Consider the following 14,325-nt stretch of genomic DNA (forward strand, 5'->3'; position numbering starts at 1 on the left):
GGAAGGATATAGCCTATGATATGACTGGGAGCTGATTTGGAAAGCAGCAAGATTTATGGTCATCTTGTTCATTTAATGCCTGTCACTCTGGCAGATCTTCATTTGTGTGGTTGTATTTATTTAGTTTTTGATTCAAATTCTATAATTAATTGCAGCTCATAAGAGGTGGTCAAGGGCACAGGTTCTGAAGATTATATTCTCATCTCTGATCTTAACAAATGTATAAGCTCTCTGAACATCTGTTTTCTTACCTGTAAAAAGACATCCCCATCAATTTCTACCTCTTAGAGTTATTGTATTAATAAAGATAAGAAAATGTGCAGGAAATACTTAGCATTGCTTCAAGACCATGGTAATGGCTCAGTAAATTGATCTTCCTGTTCTTCTTCCTCTTCCTCCTCACCCTTTCCCCTTCTACTCCTGCTTATTGTTGTTGTTGTTGTTGTTGTTGTTATCATTAGGCATCCACTGTATTGTTAGTGTTGATTTGGAAAAGCTTTCATCTCCCATTAAGGCCTTTGGCAAACAAGGACACATTAGTGTTTATTACCAGAAGTATTTACGATGTCACTTTATTCATCTGATTCATTTTCTCCCAAGATATTTATTTACACGTACTGTTTCATTAGCCTTTCTTTTACACAGTGTGAAAAAAAAGAGCATGGCTTAGTGATGAAGCAAATAAATAGAAATTTAGTGACTTTGGTCTTGCCCTTGCTCCAATTCCTGTTTGGTTTAAGGCCAGTAGTTTAAATTTCTTGTACGTAAATATATTCAACTGAATCAGAAGTGAAATATAGTAATCACATAGAGCTATTAGAGATGTCTAAGTAAAAAAAGATTTAACAAGTTTTAACATTACTTAAGTACAGAACTTTATAGGATACTAAATAGGTTGTATAAGTTAGTATATTTCTATAGATACAACACTAAGGCTCTTAGAAACTTAAATACTACATTAAAGTTCCTTGATATACTAGGTATAAAAAAAGTTACTTGACTTTCCTATTAAGTGTTCTTCCATTACATGTCATACAATGTATTAGAAAACAGACCTCACCAGTTCAAATCCCCAGTTGCATTCATTTCACTAGTAATGATGACTTTTAATTTTAAGTCAGCAAGCTTTTCTTGTCTTGTTTTAGGCTTTGTTGATTTGAGCCTCCATGATCAGGTCCACCTTCTGGAATGTGCTTGGCTAGAGATCCTGATGATTGGACTTGTCTGGCGCTCCATGGAGCATCCAGGGAAGCTCTTCTTTGCTCCTAACTTGCTCCTAGACAGGTAAGTGAACTGGCTGTAGCTTGGGGAAGTACATCTTTTATAATCACCAGTTTATTCCTAAAACTTTTATTCAGTACTCCGTGAAGCACCCAAGAACTTTGTCTGATATGTTTACATTACAAAGGGGTGAATTTGGGAGATGTGGTCTAGAGAAGTTCACGGAAACCTAAGGACAACTTTCTGCTAGATATCTCTAGGATAACATCTGCTAGATGATGCTAGGCCATCAATAATCAAGCATCCTTAGAGGAATTCTGATATATAATTTATATATTATATGTACATATACATATAGAATATGTTTGTATGTATATACACTATGTATGTGTGTATATATGAATCTATATAACTGTGGACTCTAATTTTCTAACTTTGCCTTCATCTTGTGTTACACATATTTTTAAAAAAGCATATCCTCCCTTAACTAAGGTCTCTTTTGACCCATGTATACCCAAACTACAATAGCCTCTTCATTTCCTTCTCCAATTTTCCTATCAGTTAAATGAGGAAATTTGACCAGCATTCTGAAGGCCACTCCAGTTCTATGAATTCATAAAAGATACTTGTTTATTTTCAAAAGTGAAGATCTCTGTTTTCAAATATGTTACCTTATTTAATGTATTGTATTTCGGTTGACTTAAAATGTGGGTCCAATTGTTTCCCTTTTGGGGGGATCATTGCTTAGAGGAATAGGATTTAGACATGCTACATCAGTTATCACTGATGGAGTCCTCCTTGGCACCAGTCACTATGTTCAATATTTTATATACCTGATGTCATTTAAACATCATAGCACACCTGAGAAGCTTATCAGTCTCACATGACTAGAAAGAAGCCAAGTTTCATAGTCATTCTGCTACTCGCAAACAGCATCAAACTAGCCAAAGGTGAAACTAAGATTGGAATTCAAAATCTACCTGGCTCAGTACTGTCCTGCCTCTGTCCTGTGCTCATGTTCTTCATCCTCTTTCTTGGTCAGTGATGCCTCCTTTGGCTTCCAGGCATACCTCGTATTTGTGGGCCACATAACAATTTGAATGGTAAAGGACCATCTCCTAAGTCTTTCTTGCAAACTTCCTCTGCCTCTGTTCAGCAGTCCGAGCCTGCCAGGTTGCTTGTGATGCATATTCCATATTCCTTTGTTTTGGAGCACCACAACATCTCCTCATCTCTTGTCTCACTCCAGGTTTCCCTACCCCTGGCAAGTCCTCTGGAGCAGAGTCACGGCAAAGTTTAAGTACTGGAGAATTATACAAGTATTGGTTACTGCTTTTCATTTTGTGTTTCATGGCTTTAGAAAAACAGTGATGATACTGTTCAAGAAGCAGATTTTGCTGCTTGTGGAATAGATTCCCATATTAGAGTTTAGCCAAATTTTGGGGGATGACCACTAGTCTTGCTCCTTAGAACTGCACTCACACTGTATTCTGTGTCTTTTAGAGGTTGTCTCTACTGTTCCATTTCCTTTCTTTCCCTTCCCCTTGTTTCTCTTGTCTTACCATTTTCCCCCTTCCACTCCTTTTTGTTGTTGTTGTTTCCTTTGTCTCTTCTTTCTTTCTCTTCTTCTCATCCACCTCTTCCTCTTCCTCCCTGTCCCTTCCTCCTCCTCTTCCTCTGACTTCTTCTTTCTTAATTTTCTTGTGTTACAGTCATGTGGTTCTGTGATTGAGTTATAACAAATTTGCAGACCACATACAATGCTTCCCTGTTACACACTGGAATGTATCTTCAACCCTTCATTTTTTTGGATGTTCCTAACTGATCTTCTCCATGATGCCCCGTTTCATTCATATCTTTTTTCTTGGATCCACACGTCCTGAAAAGTCATCATGTCATTGCATGTTAAATATGAAAGGGTTGGGGCACCTGCCTGGCTCAGTTAGTAGAGTGCATGACTCTTGATCTTGGGGTCATGGGTTTGGGTCCCATGGTGGGGGTAGAGTTTACTTAAAATAAATGTGAAACAATTTGTGACCTTACTCCATCTCAAAGAACTCATTTTGTAAAGGAGGTGATGATATAGCCTAGGATTTTGTCAGCTACCTGCTTCTTTTTTTTTTTTTTTTTAAGATTTTATTTATTTATTCATGACAGACACACACAGAGAGAGAGAGGCAGAGACATAGGCAGAGAGAGAAGCAGGCTCCATTCAGGGAGCCTGACGCGGGACTCGATCCCGGGTCTCTAGGATTACACCCCAGGCTGAAGGCGGCGTTAAACCTCTGGGGCACCAGGGCTGCCCCAACTACCTGCTTCTCTTTCTTTTCCATGCATTCTCATTGTGGTTAATGCTCTCTCAAATTTCTTACTGCAGTATGAATGAATGAAAGTTCTCATCTCCCTCTGTTCCTTCAATTCCAGATTGGAAGTTCTCGCTTCCCCTAAACCAAGATTTCTCAACTTCTGCACTACCAACATTTTTAGCGGGTTCATTCTTTCCCATAGTGACCATCCTGTACATTTTAGGTTGTTTAACAGCATCCTTGGACCCTACCTCCTAGAGGCTCATAACACTCCCTCTCCCCAGTGATCACAACCTCAGATGTCTCTAGACATTTCTATACATGCTCTGTGTGTGTGGCAGGAGGGGAGGTGCAATATTGACCCTGATTGAGAACAATTCTTCTAGACTTCTACTTCAGTGCCCTATAAGATCTTCAGATTCACCATATCCCTCACTTGAATGCACTGTCTTCTTTATCTATTTTGTTCTTTTTCTTTATTTTCTGTGTTTGTGACATCAACATTCATATGGGCACTGAAGCTATTAAGATACAGTCGTGATCCTGATGCTTCCTGGCTCACCTTTAGTTGGCTCTTTCTATTCCTTAAAAGAAACTGTCTAGACTTCTTATCTTGATAATCATGACTCTCTCTTATGACTCTCTAAACAAACATCTGCAGAGACAGTCAGATGCTATGAATGAGGAAGGCCAGTGGGTGTGAGTCCAAAAGGCAGTGATGGGGATTAAGTGAATTTAGTGAGCTCTTGTCCAGGCTAAAAATACCCAGTTACTGAATTCAACTCAAGAGGCATAAACATAACTACACACTTCAGGATTTTCATCAAGTTTTTCTCAAAGGTCCTCTGCCTTTAGGATTCCTTGTCAGCAACTTATCCATTCTTTCTGGTGCATTTCACATGTACTCTTCCATTAAACCCTTCACACTCGCTCCTCAGCAGGTGAAGAGGATCTTTCCTTGGCCTCTGTTCTTGTGTGTGGTCTGCTCCCAGTCCCATTCCACCATGTATACACTGATTGTGTGTCTTCTTTTCCTCACCAACTCATAGGCTTCCTGTGGGCAGGAACCAGAGCTTGTTCATATTTTTGTTTTCTCCAACGTACAAAGTCTTCTATAATGCTCAGTAAGTGTTTGTTAATTTCACTGGCTGAGGTCACCCTGGTGGCTAGTGGTAGTCTGTAAAGTCTACATCTTCTGATGGGCATTTCAGCTACTCTTGGCATCGAAGTCTCTCACTCCTTATTCATTGCTGCTCATCAATTTCTGGCTTGGTCCCTTAAAGATTTTGCAGAAATTAAAATCTGTCTGTTCTGAGAGGATTTTTGCAATTACTAAATGCGTTTGGCTTATGCTTACCCTTCTGCTTATACTCCACCAACCCGTTCTGCAGCTTCTGAATTCCAAACAAGGATAGCCTAATTCTTATTTTTTCCCATAACTAGACCCACTATTGAGTAAACTTCTCAAGATCTTAATGCATTTAAGGACACTCAGGGGCAGCCCGGTGGCTCAGCGGTTTAGCACCACCTTCAGCCCAGGGCGTGATCCTAGAGACCCAGGATCGAGTCCCACGTCAGGCTCCTTGCATGGAGCCTGCTTCTCCCTCTGCCTGTCTCTCTCTCTCTCTCTCTCTCTGTCTCTCTCTCTCTGTGTCTCTGATAAAAAAATGAAAAACCTTAAAAAAAAAGACACTCAGGTACGTTTTAGTAATTAGAAAAGTACATTAAAAAGTGTAAATTATACAAATAATATAGAATACAAAAAATAAAATTTGATCTATGATATAAAATTCTCTACACTTTCCTAATTAGCATGCACCCAAATATTAGGACATTTCAATATTATTAAATTACCCCTTATATTGGAGGGATGGATCCCTTTGATGGCACTGAGCTATGCATAACAAATATGTGATCTGAGCAGTGATTTAGTATTGCCTTTGGCCCAGGGTGTGATCCTGGAGACCTGGAATCGAGTCCCATGTCGGGCTCCCTGCATGGAGCCGGCTTCTCCCTCTGCCTGTGTCTCTGCCTCTCTCTTTCTCTCTCTCTCTCTTTCTGTGTCTCTCGTAGATAAATAAATAAAATCTTAAAAAACAAAAAACAAAAACAAATATGTGATCAGCAGCCCATTTGAAGTTCCAGATACCTGCAAGATGGTTTTGAGTGATAGCAGAGAGCGCTGTTGATGTTTTCACCATTCAGGCTCCTAACCCTTTTGATAACATTCAACTCTCTAATTAGCATAAATCACTCTGCTCTCCTTGTTGCTCTTTTTCCATCAGAGTGTACACAGTACACATTTTTTTTGGTAACAAACTGTAGAAATCCCTGTTTCAAAGCTAACTGACCGCTGCTGGTAAGCTCAAATGAGCATTAGCTTCCTTTTTTAAATTTTAGCTCAGGCTTGGTGACACAACCTTTGAAAAGTCAGCCACTTCCATAGGCTGTTTACTTTTACATAGAAACAGGGAAAAAGGAAAGCCAGGAATCCCATGTAGTCCCATCACCCATGGATTACCAAGGTTGCTAACTGGAGACAGGGTTTATCTGTGATTGATTGCAATGCTGTCCCATGCTCTCAAACCTTGTGCCTTGCAAGGCCATCAGGAGGATAAAATTTGCCCCAGTCTTTCCTTGTAATTACTCAGATGTCAGTGCTGGTAAATGGGGTTTAGTAATTACAGGAATATAAAAACCTGCTGGGTTGCCATCCCACATTTGTGAACAGAGGACATATTTCCTATCTTGAGTCTACTTAAAAAGAGTTATTGCTTGATTTACTCCCTGATGACAACCCATGATATCTTGATTCTGGTAGTTCAGAGCCTTCCTGGTAGTCATATGCTCGAAGGCTAATTTTACCCTTGGCGTGCTTAGCCTACCCACACTTTCCAGCTCTTCCCTGTGTCCTGCAGCAGTGAGTTCCAAGCACTTAATGCAGTCATCTCTTCCTGCGAAAACCGAGAAATAAAGGTTATTATAAGGTATAAATAAAGAACCCAGTAATTTCTCGTGCTGTGTGTGTGTGTGTGTGTGTGTGTGTGTTTTACAAGAGGAAAGTTAAAGATAATAAGAATGCCTGTGAAAGTAATCAGGAAATGGAGAGAACTATTTTCCATTCTAGCACCTAATCCTCTGGTGTGTTTTGGCACCAGAAAACACAAAATATGTCCTCTGTGTCAACTAGGAATGCGTCTCTTCGTTTAGTCCTGCTTGAGTGCTCGCCTTGGAAAAATATAGACTGAAAACAGAAGCAAAAATGTTCAACATAGATCATTTCTGGTGGGGTCTCTTTGTTCTTACAGGAGTACAGTTTACTATCGCTGGAAGGCAGATGTAATGTTAGAGGAAACAATGTAAATTGTGTGTTTGGTAAGACTATATCCAGTTTCTAAGGGACAGTCTAATTCTGTTTTGCTGGCGCCATCAGCGCTAACAAATTCTGAGAAATATTTGCGGATTTCTCAGTGAAGCCAAAGCACTCTGTTTTGAGTCCTGTTCACTCTCAGAGAAACAACCGTTCATCCACTTGAAAAGCAGGGCTTAATTCGACAAGCAGAATATTCCCTTCACCAAGTGTCTGTCCAGAGGGTTGTTGATCTAGCTCTTTCCTTTGCTCCTGTATCAGGAGGCTCTGCCTGTAGGAAATAGTATTGAAGAGCAGAAAGTTCTCCTTGTAGGCATGGAATAGGAATAAGTTCTCTTCCTTAAGAGAAAAACAGGTTGCCGTACAAGAGAGAACATTTGGCCTCTTCTACTAAATAGCAGACTGTTTCCAGATGATACATTCATTTCAAATGGAAAAGTCATTTTCTAGAAGCAAGAACATTCTCAATTTAGCTTGTTTACTGTAAATATTTCAGAAAAAAACATGTAAATAAAAACATGCACATAAAACAATGTTTCCAGCAACAACTTTACTGGCTTAAAAAAAAAATCGCCTCCCACACCCCCCTATGTAAGGCTTGATTTAAATTCTTGGCAGATATTTTACTTGGAAGAGTAAATTAATAAAGTTCTGAAATAAGTTGATGAATTCAGAATGTAATGTGTCCAAAGGTTTCCTGGGTATGAAGAGGGACCCCTCCAAATAGTCTGTTTTCAGATTTCTCCTCTCTGAAAAATGTGTGCTGCATGAAAGGAGGGCATTGTGGTAGTTGGGGAAGCAGGTGCAGTATTGGGGAGGGGAGGGACGAATGATCCGCCCATCAGAAAAGTCAGTCCTGGACAGTTTTCATCACTCTGGTAGTTCCACTGGATTCCCTCTATAACTTTCTAGGTGTGCTTTGGTTTGCATACCCATTTGCTTCATTCATATCTCAAGAAATGTGTTCATAACCTTTTTTTACTCTAAAGAATTGAATAAAAAAAGGAAGAAAAAGGAAGGCAACATTTATTAAGCTTCTTTAAAGTGTACAGTACTGGGGTGGGCTGTTTTCTATGCTACATCTTATTAATTGTATGAGAATACAGGTAAAAGGATTTATATTCTGACCCTGGATCAATTGGTTCTTTCTAGTTCTGAGTCCTTAATTACTCAACAGTGGATGCCAATTGACTGATTTGTAAAAGTCTTTCATTTAGCATTCTGACAAATCCTGGGAATATGAAATTGTAAACAGTACAGGAGAAAAATTGAGGCCAAAAAAAAGGGAGAAATTAGCAACTTGCCATTATTACTGCTTACTTGTGATTGAAAAGGAATCAAAATATTTATTGGACTAAAAACCAATAGCATTATATACTTTAAATGGGCTAATTACATTATATGTGAGTTATATCTCATGAAAGATATTAAACATACACATATTGAAATTTCAAGAGAAGTCATTTTGACCATCATATCATAAAAGCATTTGTAGAGGTTCTACTGAAAAAAGTAAAAACAAAAAACAAAAATCAAAAAACAAAACCTAAACATTGAAACCAAGGTTTCTACTTAAAAACAAAAGTAATTAAGTAGCACTATATTATAAACCTTGCTAAGCCACAAGTCTTTAACTTCTCAAGAGGCATAAGCCTGTAAATAGTAAGAATCCACTCAATGTAAAATTGCCCCAGAGGAAAAGGCATAATTCCAACCAAAGAATTAATCCTGTGTTGGAGGTTAATTTGACTTCTTACAGTTTTACATACCATATTATTTTTGTATTTACCATTTATTATTAACAATTAAACATCAGCTTAATTGACTTAAATATAATCAAAATAGTATTTTTGATAGTTTAATTTTTAAATATCTTAATATTACATAAGTTATACATGCTTCACAGGGATAATCAGTAATCTCCTTCAGATCTGCTTTCATCAAGGTACCTCTCCATAGTCGGGGTCAGAAAGATTCTCATTAATTTTAATGTGTCCCATTAAAATCTAATGATAAAGGAAGGCAACTAACTTCAAGTCTGTGTTATTAGGATTCAGTGTAAATCAACTCAATAGATATTTATGGAGTACCACCATATCTGTGAGGTTCTGCAGGATACTGGAGGATATGAAAACAAGATGTGTAAGAAGCAAACTTATCCTCAGGGAATCTCCTGTCTAGTGGTAGAGTGATATTAATATACAATCAATGGTGGTATACAATTGGTATACAAATGAATGCAAGTAAAAGCAAGACATAAGTGGGTCCCCATCCCACTTCATTCATGTGTAGTGTATTTTCCTCCATCAATTTCTAATGGCTATAGATTCTGAGTAAAAAATCACTCCTTGGTTTACATTCGCATTTATATGCTTTTTCACTCTTGACATTCCCATGTTGGCATAAATATACTTACTATACATTTATTTAACCTAAAAGTATACTCTAATATAGATAACCCTAAAGGTGAGATCATTCCATGTGTTGGTCCTTTTGGAGCTGCCGGGAGGGCAGCAAGAGTTTTTGGCAAAGACTTATCAAGATCGACAATCACAGATTATGCATCATTGAAACATTACTTTTGTCAAGGTATTAGTACTGCTTGGATATTTTCCTGTTGATGACAGCTTTTAATTTTATGAGTGCATTGAGGTTTGGCTTCAGGATAAATAAAATTACTATGTTTGTTTCCATTTCCTAGTAAAAGTCAAAATTGTCTTTATTGTTAGCATCACAGTTATATGACCTTATACTCAATGATTAAGTTCCTTTGTGTGTGTGTGTGTGTGTGTGTGTGTGTGTGTGTGTGTGTTATTGACTTCTCCTTGTGGGCTCCTAATACAGAGAATAAGGATGAAGTTTCTGTTCTGATGCTTCTAGTGGCATTTTAAGTCATTAAATATTGTTATTTGTTATTTTACCTGTACTTTCATTTTATCAAATGGAAAAGAGATGTAAAAAAACACTCCATTGGTATTTTCTTTGCTTTTATACCATAGTAGAGAATCCGTTTCTTAATGTGTTTACATGATTTACCACTCTTCACTGCCACTAACTCCAAGATCCATCAAGACTTTATCATTGGAAAGTAATATGCAACAAACATGTTATGATCCTAAAGAAAGGTTACTTACTGCCTACCCCTGGGAGGAAAAGGGCTTCTCCTGTACCTTCCAGGTTTGGTCAGGATGAGCAGTTGAGGCTGCAGCTAGATTCACTTCAGCCTCTGAGGAGAGCAGAGACTCAGCAAACCCTTACTTCAGTATGGGCATGTTAGAGAACGCCCAGATGAAGAGGTTTTCAAGATCTGTGGCCTTGGCCGTTGAAGTTGATGGCAGTGCTATGGACAGGAATTAGGAAGACAGGGGAAAGAGTAGGTAGTGGGAAAGCTGATTAGCTTTTCATTATGCACATTGAGTTTCAGGTGCAGGGAGGCTATCCTGAAGATTGTGTTCAGCAGAAAGTTGAATATCAGAAGAAAGATGGAGATAGAAAAATCGAGTCAGCTCCATAGTTAAAAATGTGGAATGAATATGAGAAGCAGGCAAGAGAGTGGAGAAGGAGATGTCTGAAGGACTGAGGAAAGACCTCTTAAAAGGCTGATCTTTAGGAGTTCTAAGTAGAAGAGAATCCCTGCCTGCCAGCCTGGGGCCAAGGCCAAGTTGTTTGAGAACAGAAGCACAGTCTCTGATTCCAAGGGCAGTAGGATTGGGGGTGGTGGTGGTGCCCGGGGTTCACAATCATAGATGGCTTTCAAAAGGAAAAGGATGGTGAATTATGCTAAACACTACAGAGATGTATGTAGAAGCAAAAGGAAGAGACTAAGCATTTGTTAATTAGGGATCACAGTTGTCCCTAAAGAGGACATTTTTAAAGAAATAGGAAAATAACAACAGCTGGATTATCAATGTGTTAAATGAAAGTATAACGTATAGAAGAGAAAATAGGCGAAAAAAATAGGGAAAGGAAATGTAAACTAGCTTTTTGAAATGTTTGGTGGTAAAAAGCCATGGAGCTGTAGTTCTTGATAGCAGCAGCATCAGGGAGAGCTGCTGTCTGAGCTCCATCAAGTCATATCCCACAAGAATTTTTTAGTGGTATGACATTATGAGCTCGTGGAGTTTTGTTTATCCAGTGTATATCAATTAGTTTATTATCCTTTAGTACTTCAATCATCCCATCTGTGGCTAACAGAGCTCCTTCATGTGACTTTTGTGTCATTTTGGCCTAAGCCATTCATCCTTAATGCCTCCTTGAACATGTTCCAACCTTGTATTGTAAATTCCCTTCCCCAGAAGTGGAACCAATCATTTCTACAAGGAGTGCTCATTTGTTTCATAGAAGTTGGTATTTATTTATTTTATTCTTTATTTTTTTAAGGATTTTATTTATTTATTCATGAGAGACACAGAGAGAGAGAGAGAGAGAGAGAGGCAGAGACACAGGCCGAGGGAGAAGCAGGCTTCATGCAGGGAGCCTGATGAGGGATTCGATCCTGGGTCTCCAGGATCAGGCCCTGGGCTGAAGGTGGCGCTAAACCACTGAGCCACCCGGGCTGCCCAGAAGTTGGTATTTACAACTCAGTCTTGGCACTTGGTGTGTTCACTATGTTTGAGTTCACATCACTTCTAGGCCTTTTCAATGGATAAATTAGGATATAAGCACCTTTGAAACTATATATATCCCCACTTCATACATGAAAGTAATTATTATATATAATATTCTGCATATTGCTTTGGAGGTTATGGCATGTGTGTATATAAAGAGCTTCTTTATTCCTTTTCATGGTTATTTTATATTTCTTTGTGTGGAATCCCCTATGGGATGGAATGTAGGTTCTTTCCAGTTTTATGCTATAAACAACAAAAAAGGCCACAATAAATAACTTTGTGAATAAGTCATCTGTATTTGTAATAGAGTCTTAGAAGTGAGATTATTGGGTCAAGAGATATATGCATATACATCACTGGTCATCAGAGAAATGTAAATCAAAACTGTAATGAGATATTGACTCCCACCTGTTGGAATGGCTAAAATCGACAATACAAGAAATAATAAATGCTGGTGAGAATGTGGAGAAAAGGGAAGACTTATATACTGTTGGTGGGAATGCAAATTGGCATAGCCATTGTTGAAAAAGTATGAAAGTTCTTCAAAAAATTCAAAATAGAACTACCCTAGGATCCAGGAATCACACTACTGGGTATTATACCCCCAAAATACAAAACCACTCATTCAAAAGGGATCCATGCACTCTGATGTTTATTGCAGCATTATTTACAATAGCCAAACTGTGGAAGCAGCCCAAGTGTTCATCAAAGATCAATGGATAGAGAAGATGTCATATATATCTATATATCTATACAGTGGAATATAATTCAGCTTTAAAAAATGAAATCTTGCCATTTGCAACAACATGAATAGAGCTAGAATGTATAATGCTAAGCGAAATTAGTCAGAGAAAGATCAATACCATATGATCTCACTCATATTTAAGAAACAAAACAAATAAGCAAAGGGAAAAGAGAGAGACAAATCAAGAAACAGACACTTCATTATAGAGAACAACCGAATCATTGCCAGAGGGGAACTGGGTGGGGGATGGGGAAAATTGGAGATGGGGTTTAAGGATTGTGATGAAATAAAATAAAATAAATAAAATGATAGAAAAAATACATGCATACACAATTTTGCTAGATATTGGGGAATATATTTACTACCTTTGACATTGTGTCATTGTGATTTTTTAGCAGCAATGTATAAGAGGACTTGTTTTTCCACAGCTTCGCCACAGAATATATTGTCAAACTTGGATATTTGCCAATCTGATAGGTAAGAAGTATCTCAGAATGGTTTTAATTACATTTCCTTTTATTTCTGGATGAAATCAAGCATCTTATTTATGTTTAAGGGCCCTTTCACATATTCTTTGTTGAGTTGTATCCTATATTTTTCTATTCCTTGATTTTTAGGAACTGTATGTATGTTAGAGATAGACTAGTTTTTCCCAGTATAAATTGGCCAAAATCTTTTCCCAGTTTCTCATTTGCATTTCAACTGTTTGTGGAGGATTTTGCCATGCAAAACACTTTTGTAAGTTAAGATTTATAGCAAAAATATATTAATCTTTTACTTTATTGGAAGGGTTTCCCTGCCACCAAGTTATAATTATATTCACTTCTGCTCGCTTTTAGTACTTTTTACTCATATGTGGTGGGTCCATCCAGTTGGGATTTAACTTGATATACAGTGTGAAATAAAGATTGACTTTTATATTTTTCCAGATTGCTTTTCAGTATGGCCAGCACCATTTATGAAAACATTATTTTTTCAAGTGATTTGAGATGCATCCTTAATTACATGCTCAATTTCTTCATAAACTTAAGTCCTTTTATGAAATTTTACTTATCATTTAGGGCTTATCTATTTATGAATCAGCATCACATAGCTTTATTTATGGCGGCTCCAAATTTGGTTTTAATTCTGGTCAGACGGGATCCCTGGGTGGCGCAGCGGTTTGGCGCCTGCCTTTGGCCCAGGGTGCGATCCTGGAGACCCGGGATCGAATCCCACGTCGGGCTCCCGGTGCATGGAGCCTGCTTCTCCCTCTGCCTGTGTCTCTGCCTCTCTCTCTCTCTCTGTGACTATCATGAATAAATAAATAAAATCTTTAAAAAAAAAAAAAATTCTGGTCAGACTATATCTCCAATGCTGCCTGCTGATTTTCCAGGGGTTTATAGATAATTCTTCCTGGTTTCTTTTTACAGGTAATCTTTGTTTAACTCCATAAGAAAACTTGTTGATAATTTTATTAAGATCATGTTAAATTGGCTTAGGAAGTAGTGTCTTTATGAAGCTGAATCTTCCCATCTAAGAACAAGGTGCCTCTTCATTTGTTCAGATTATTTTCATGTGTCTTTCAGAAGTGTTTTCAATTATCTTTATATCTATTTTGCATATATTTTTAAGATTATGCCTAGTCATTATATATATAGATAGATTAATGTTGTTTGCACATAGATAATTGATATTTACATGTTATTTTTGTACACTACTACTTTACTGAATTCGCTTGCTGTTTGAAGTACTTTTTCCATTAATTTCTATAGACTTTCCTAATATGTAATCATAACATAGATTGTTTTATAGATTGTTTTACCTCTTCCTCTCTGTCCCTAAGAGTTGAAGTGTTTTTTCTTATCTAGTTGTGTTGAATAATACCTCACAAAAATAGTGGCAAAGTAGACATCATTTCCTTGTTCTTCTACATTCATATTTACAAGAGTTTCTATGGATTTTTGTGTTATTAGGTGTTTTTATTAGGAATGATGGTTATTGTTTTTACATTAGAATTTATAAGAAAGTTCGGCATGAAATTTTCTCTTTGGGTTGTCTTTACAAGTTTCTGTTATCAGTGTTACACATTTC

At 37.6% G+C, this 14,325-nt stretch overlaps 1 protein-coding gene across 2 annotated transcripts in view; it reads left to right on the forward strand.

The window, feature by feature from the left end:
- The window catches only part of ESR1 (estrogen receptor 1), a 277,475-nt gene that overhangs the window by 197,539 nt on the left and 65,611 nt on the right, over positions 1-14,325 (forward strand). For both annotated transcript variants that reach the window (XM_025422567.3, XM_035705951.2), the window contains exon 6: positions 1,146-1,284. In XM_025422567.3, the coding sequence (XP_025278352.1) occupies positions 1,146-1,284 (139 nt within the window). The remainder of the gene's footprint in view (positions 1-1,145; positions 1,285-14,325) is intronic.

Source organism: Canis lupus, chromosome 1, assembly GCF_003254725.2.
Source record: "Canis lupus dingo isolate Sandy chromosome 1, ASM325472v2, whole genome shotgun sequence".
NCBI classification, from domain to species: domain Eukaryota; kingdom Metazoa; phylum Chordata; class Mammalia; order Carnivora; family Canidae; genus Canis; species Canis lupus.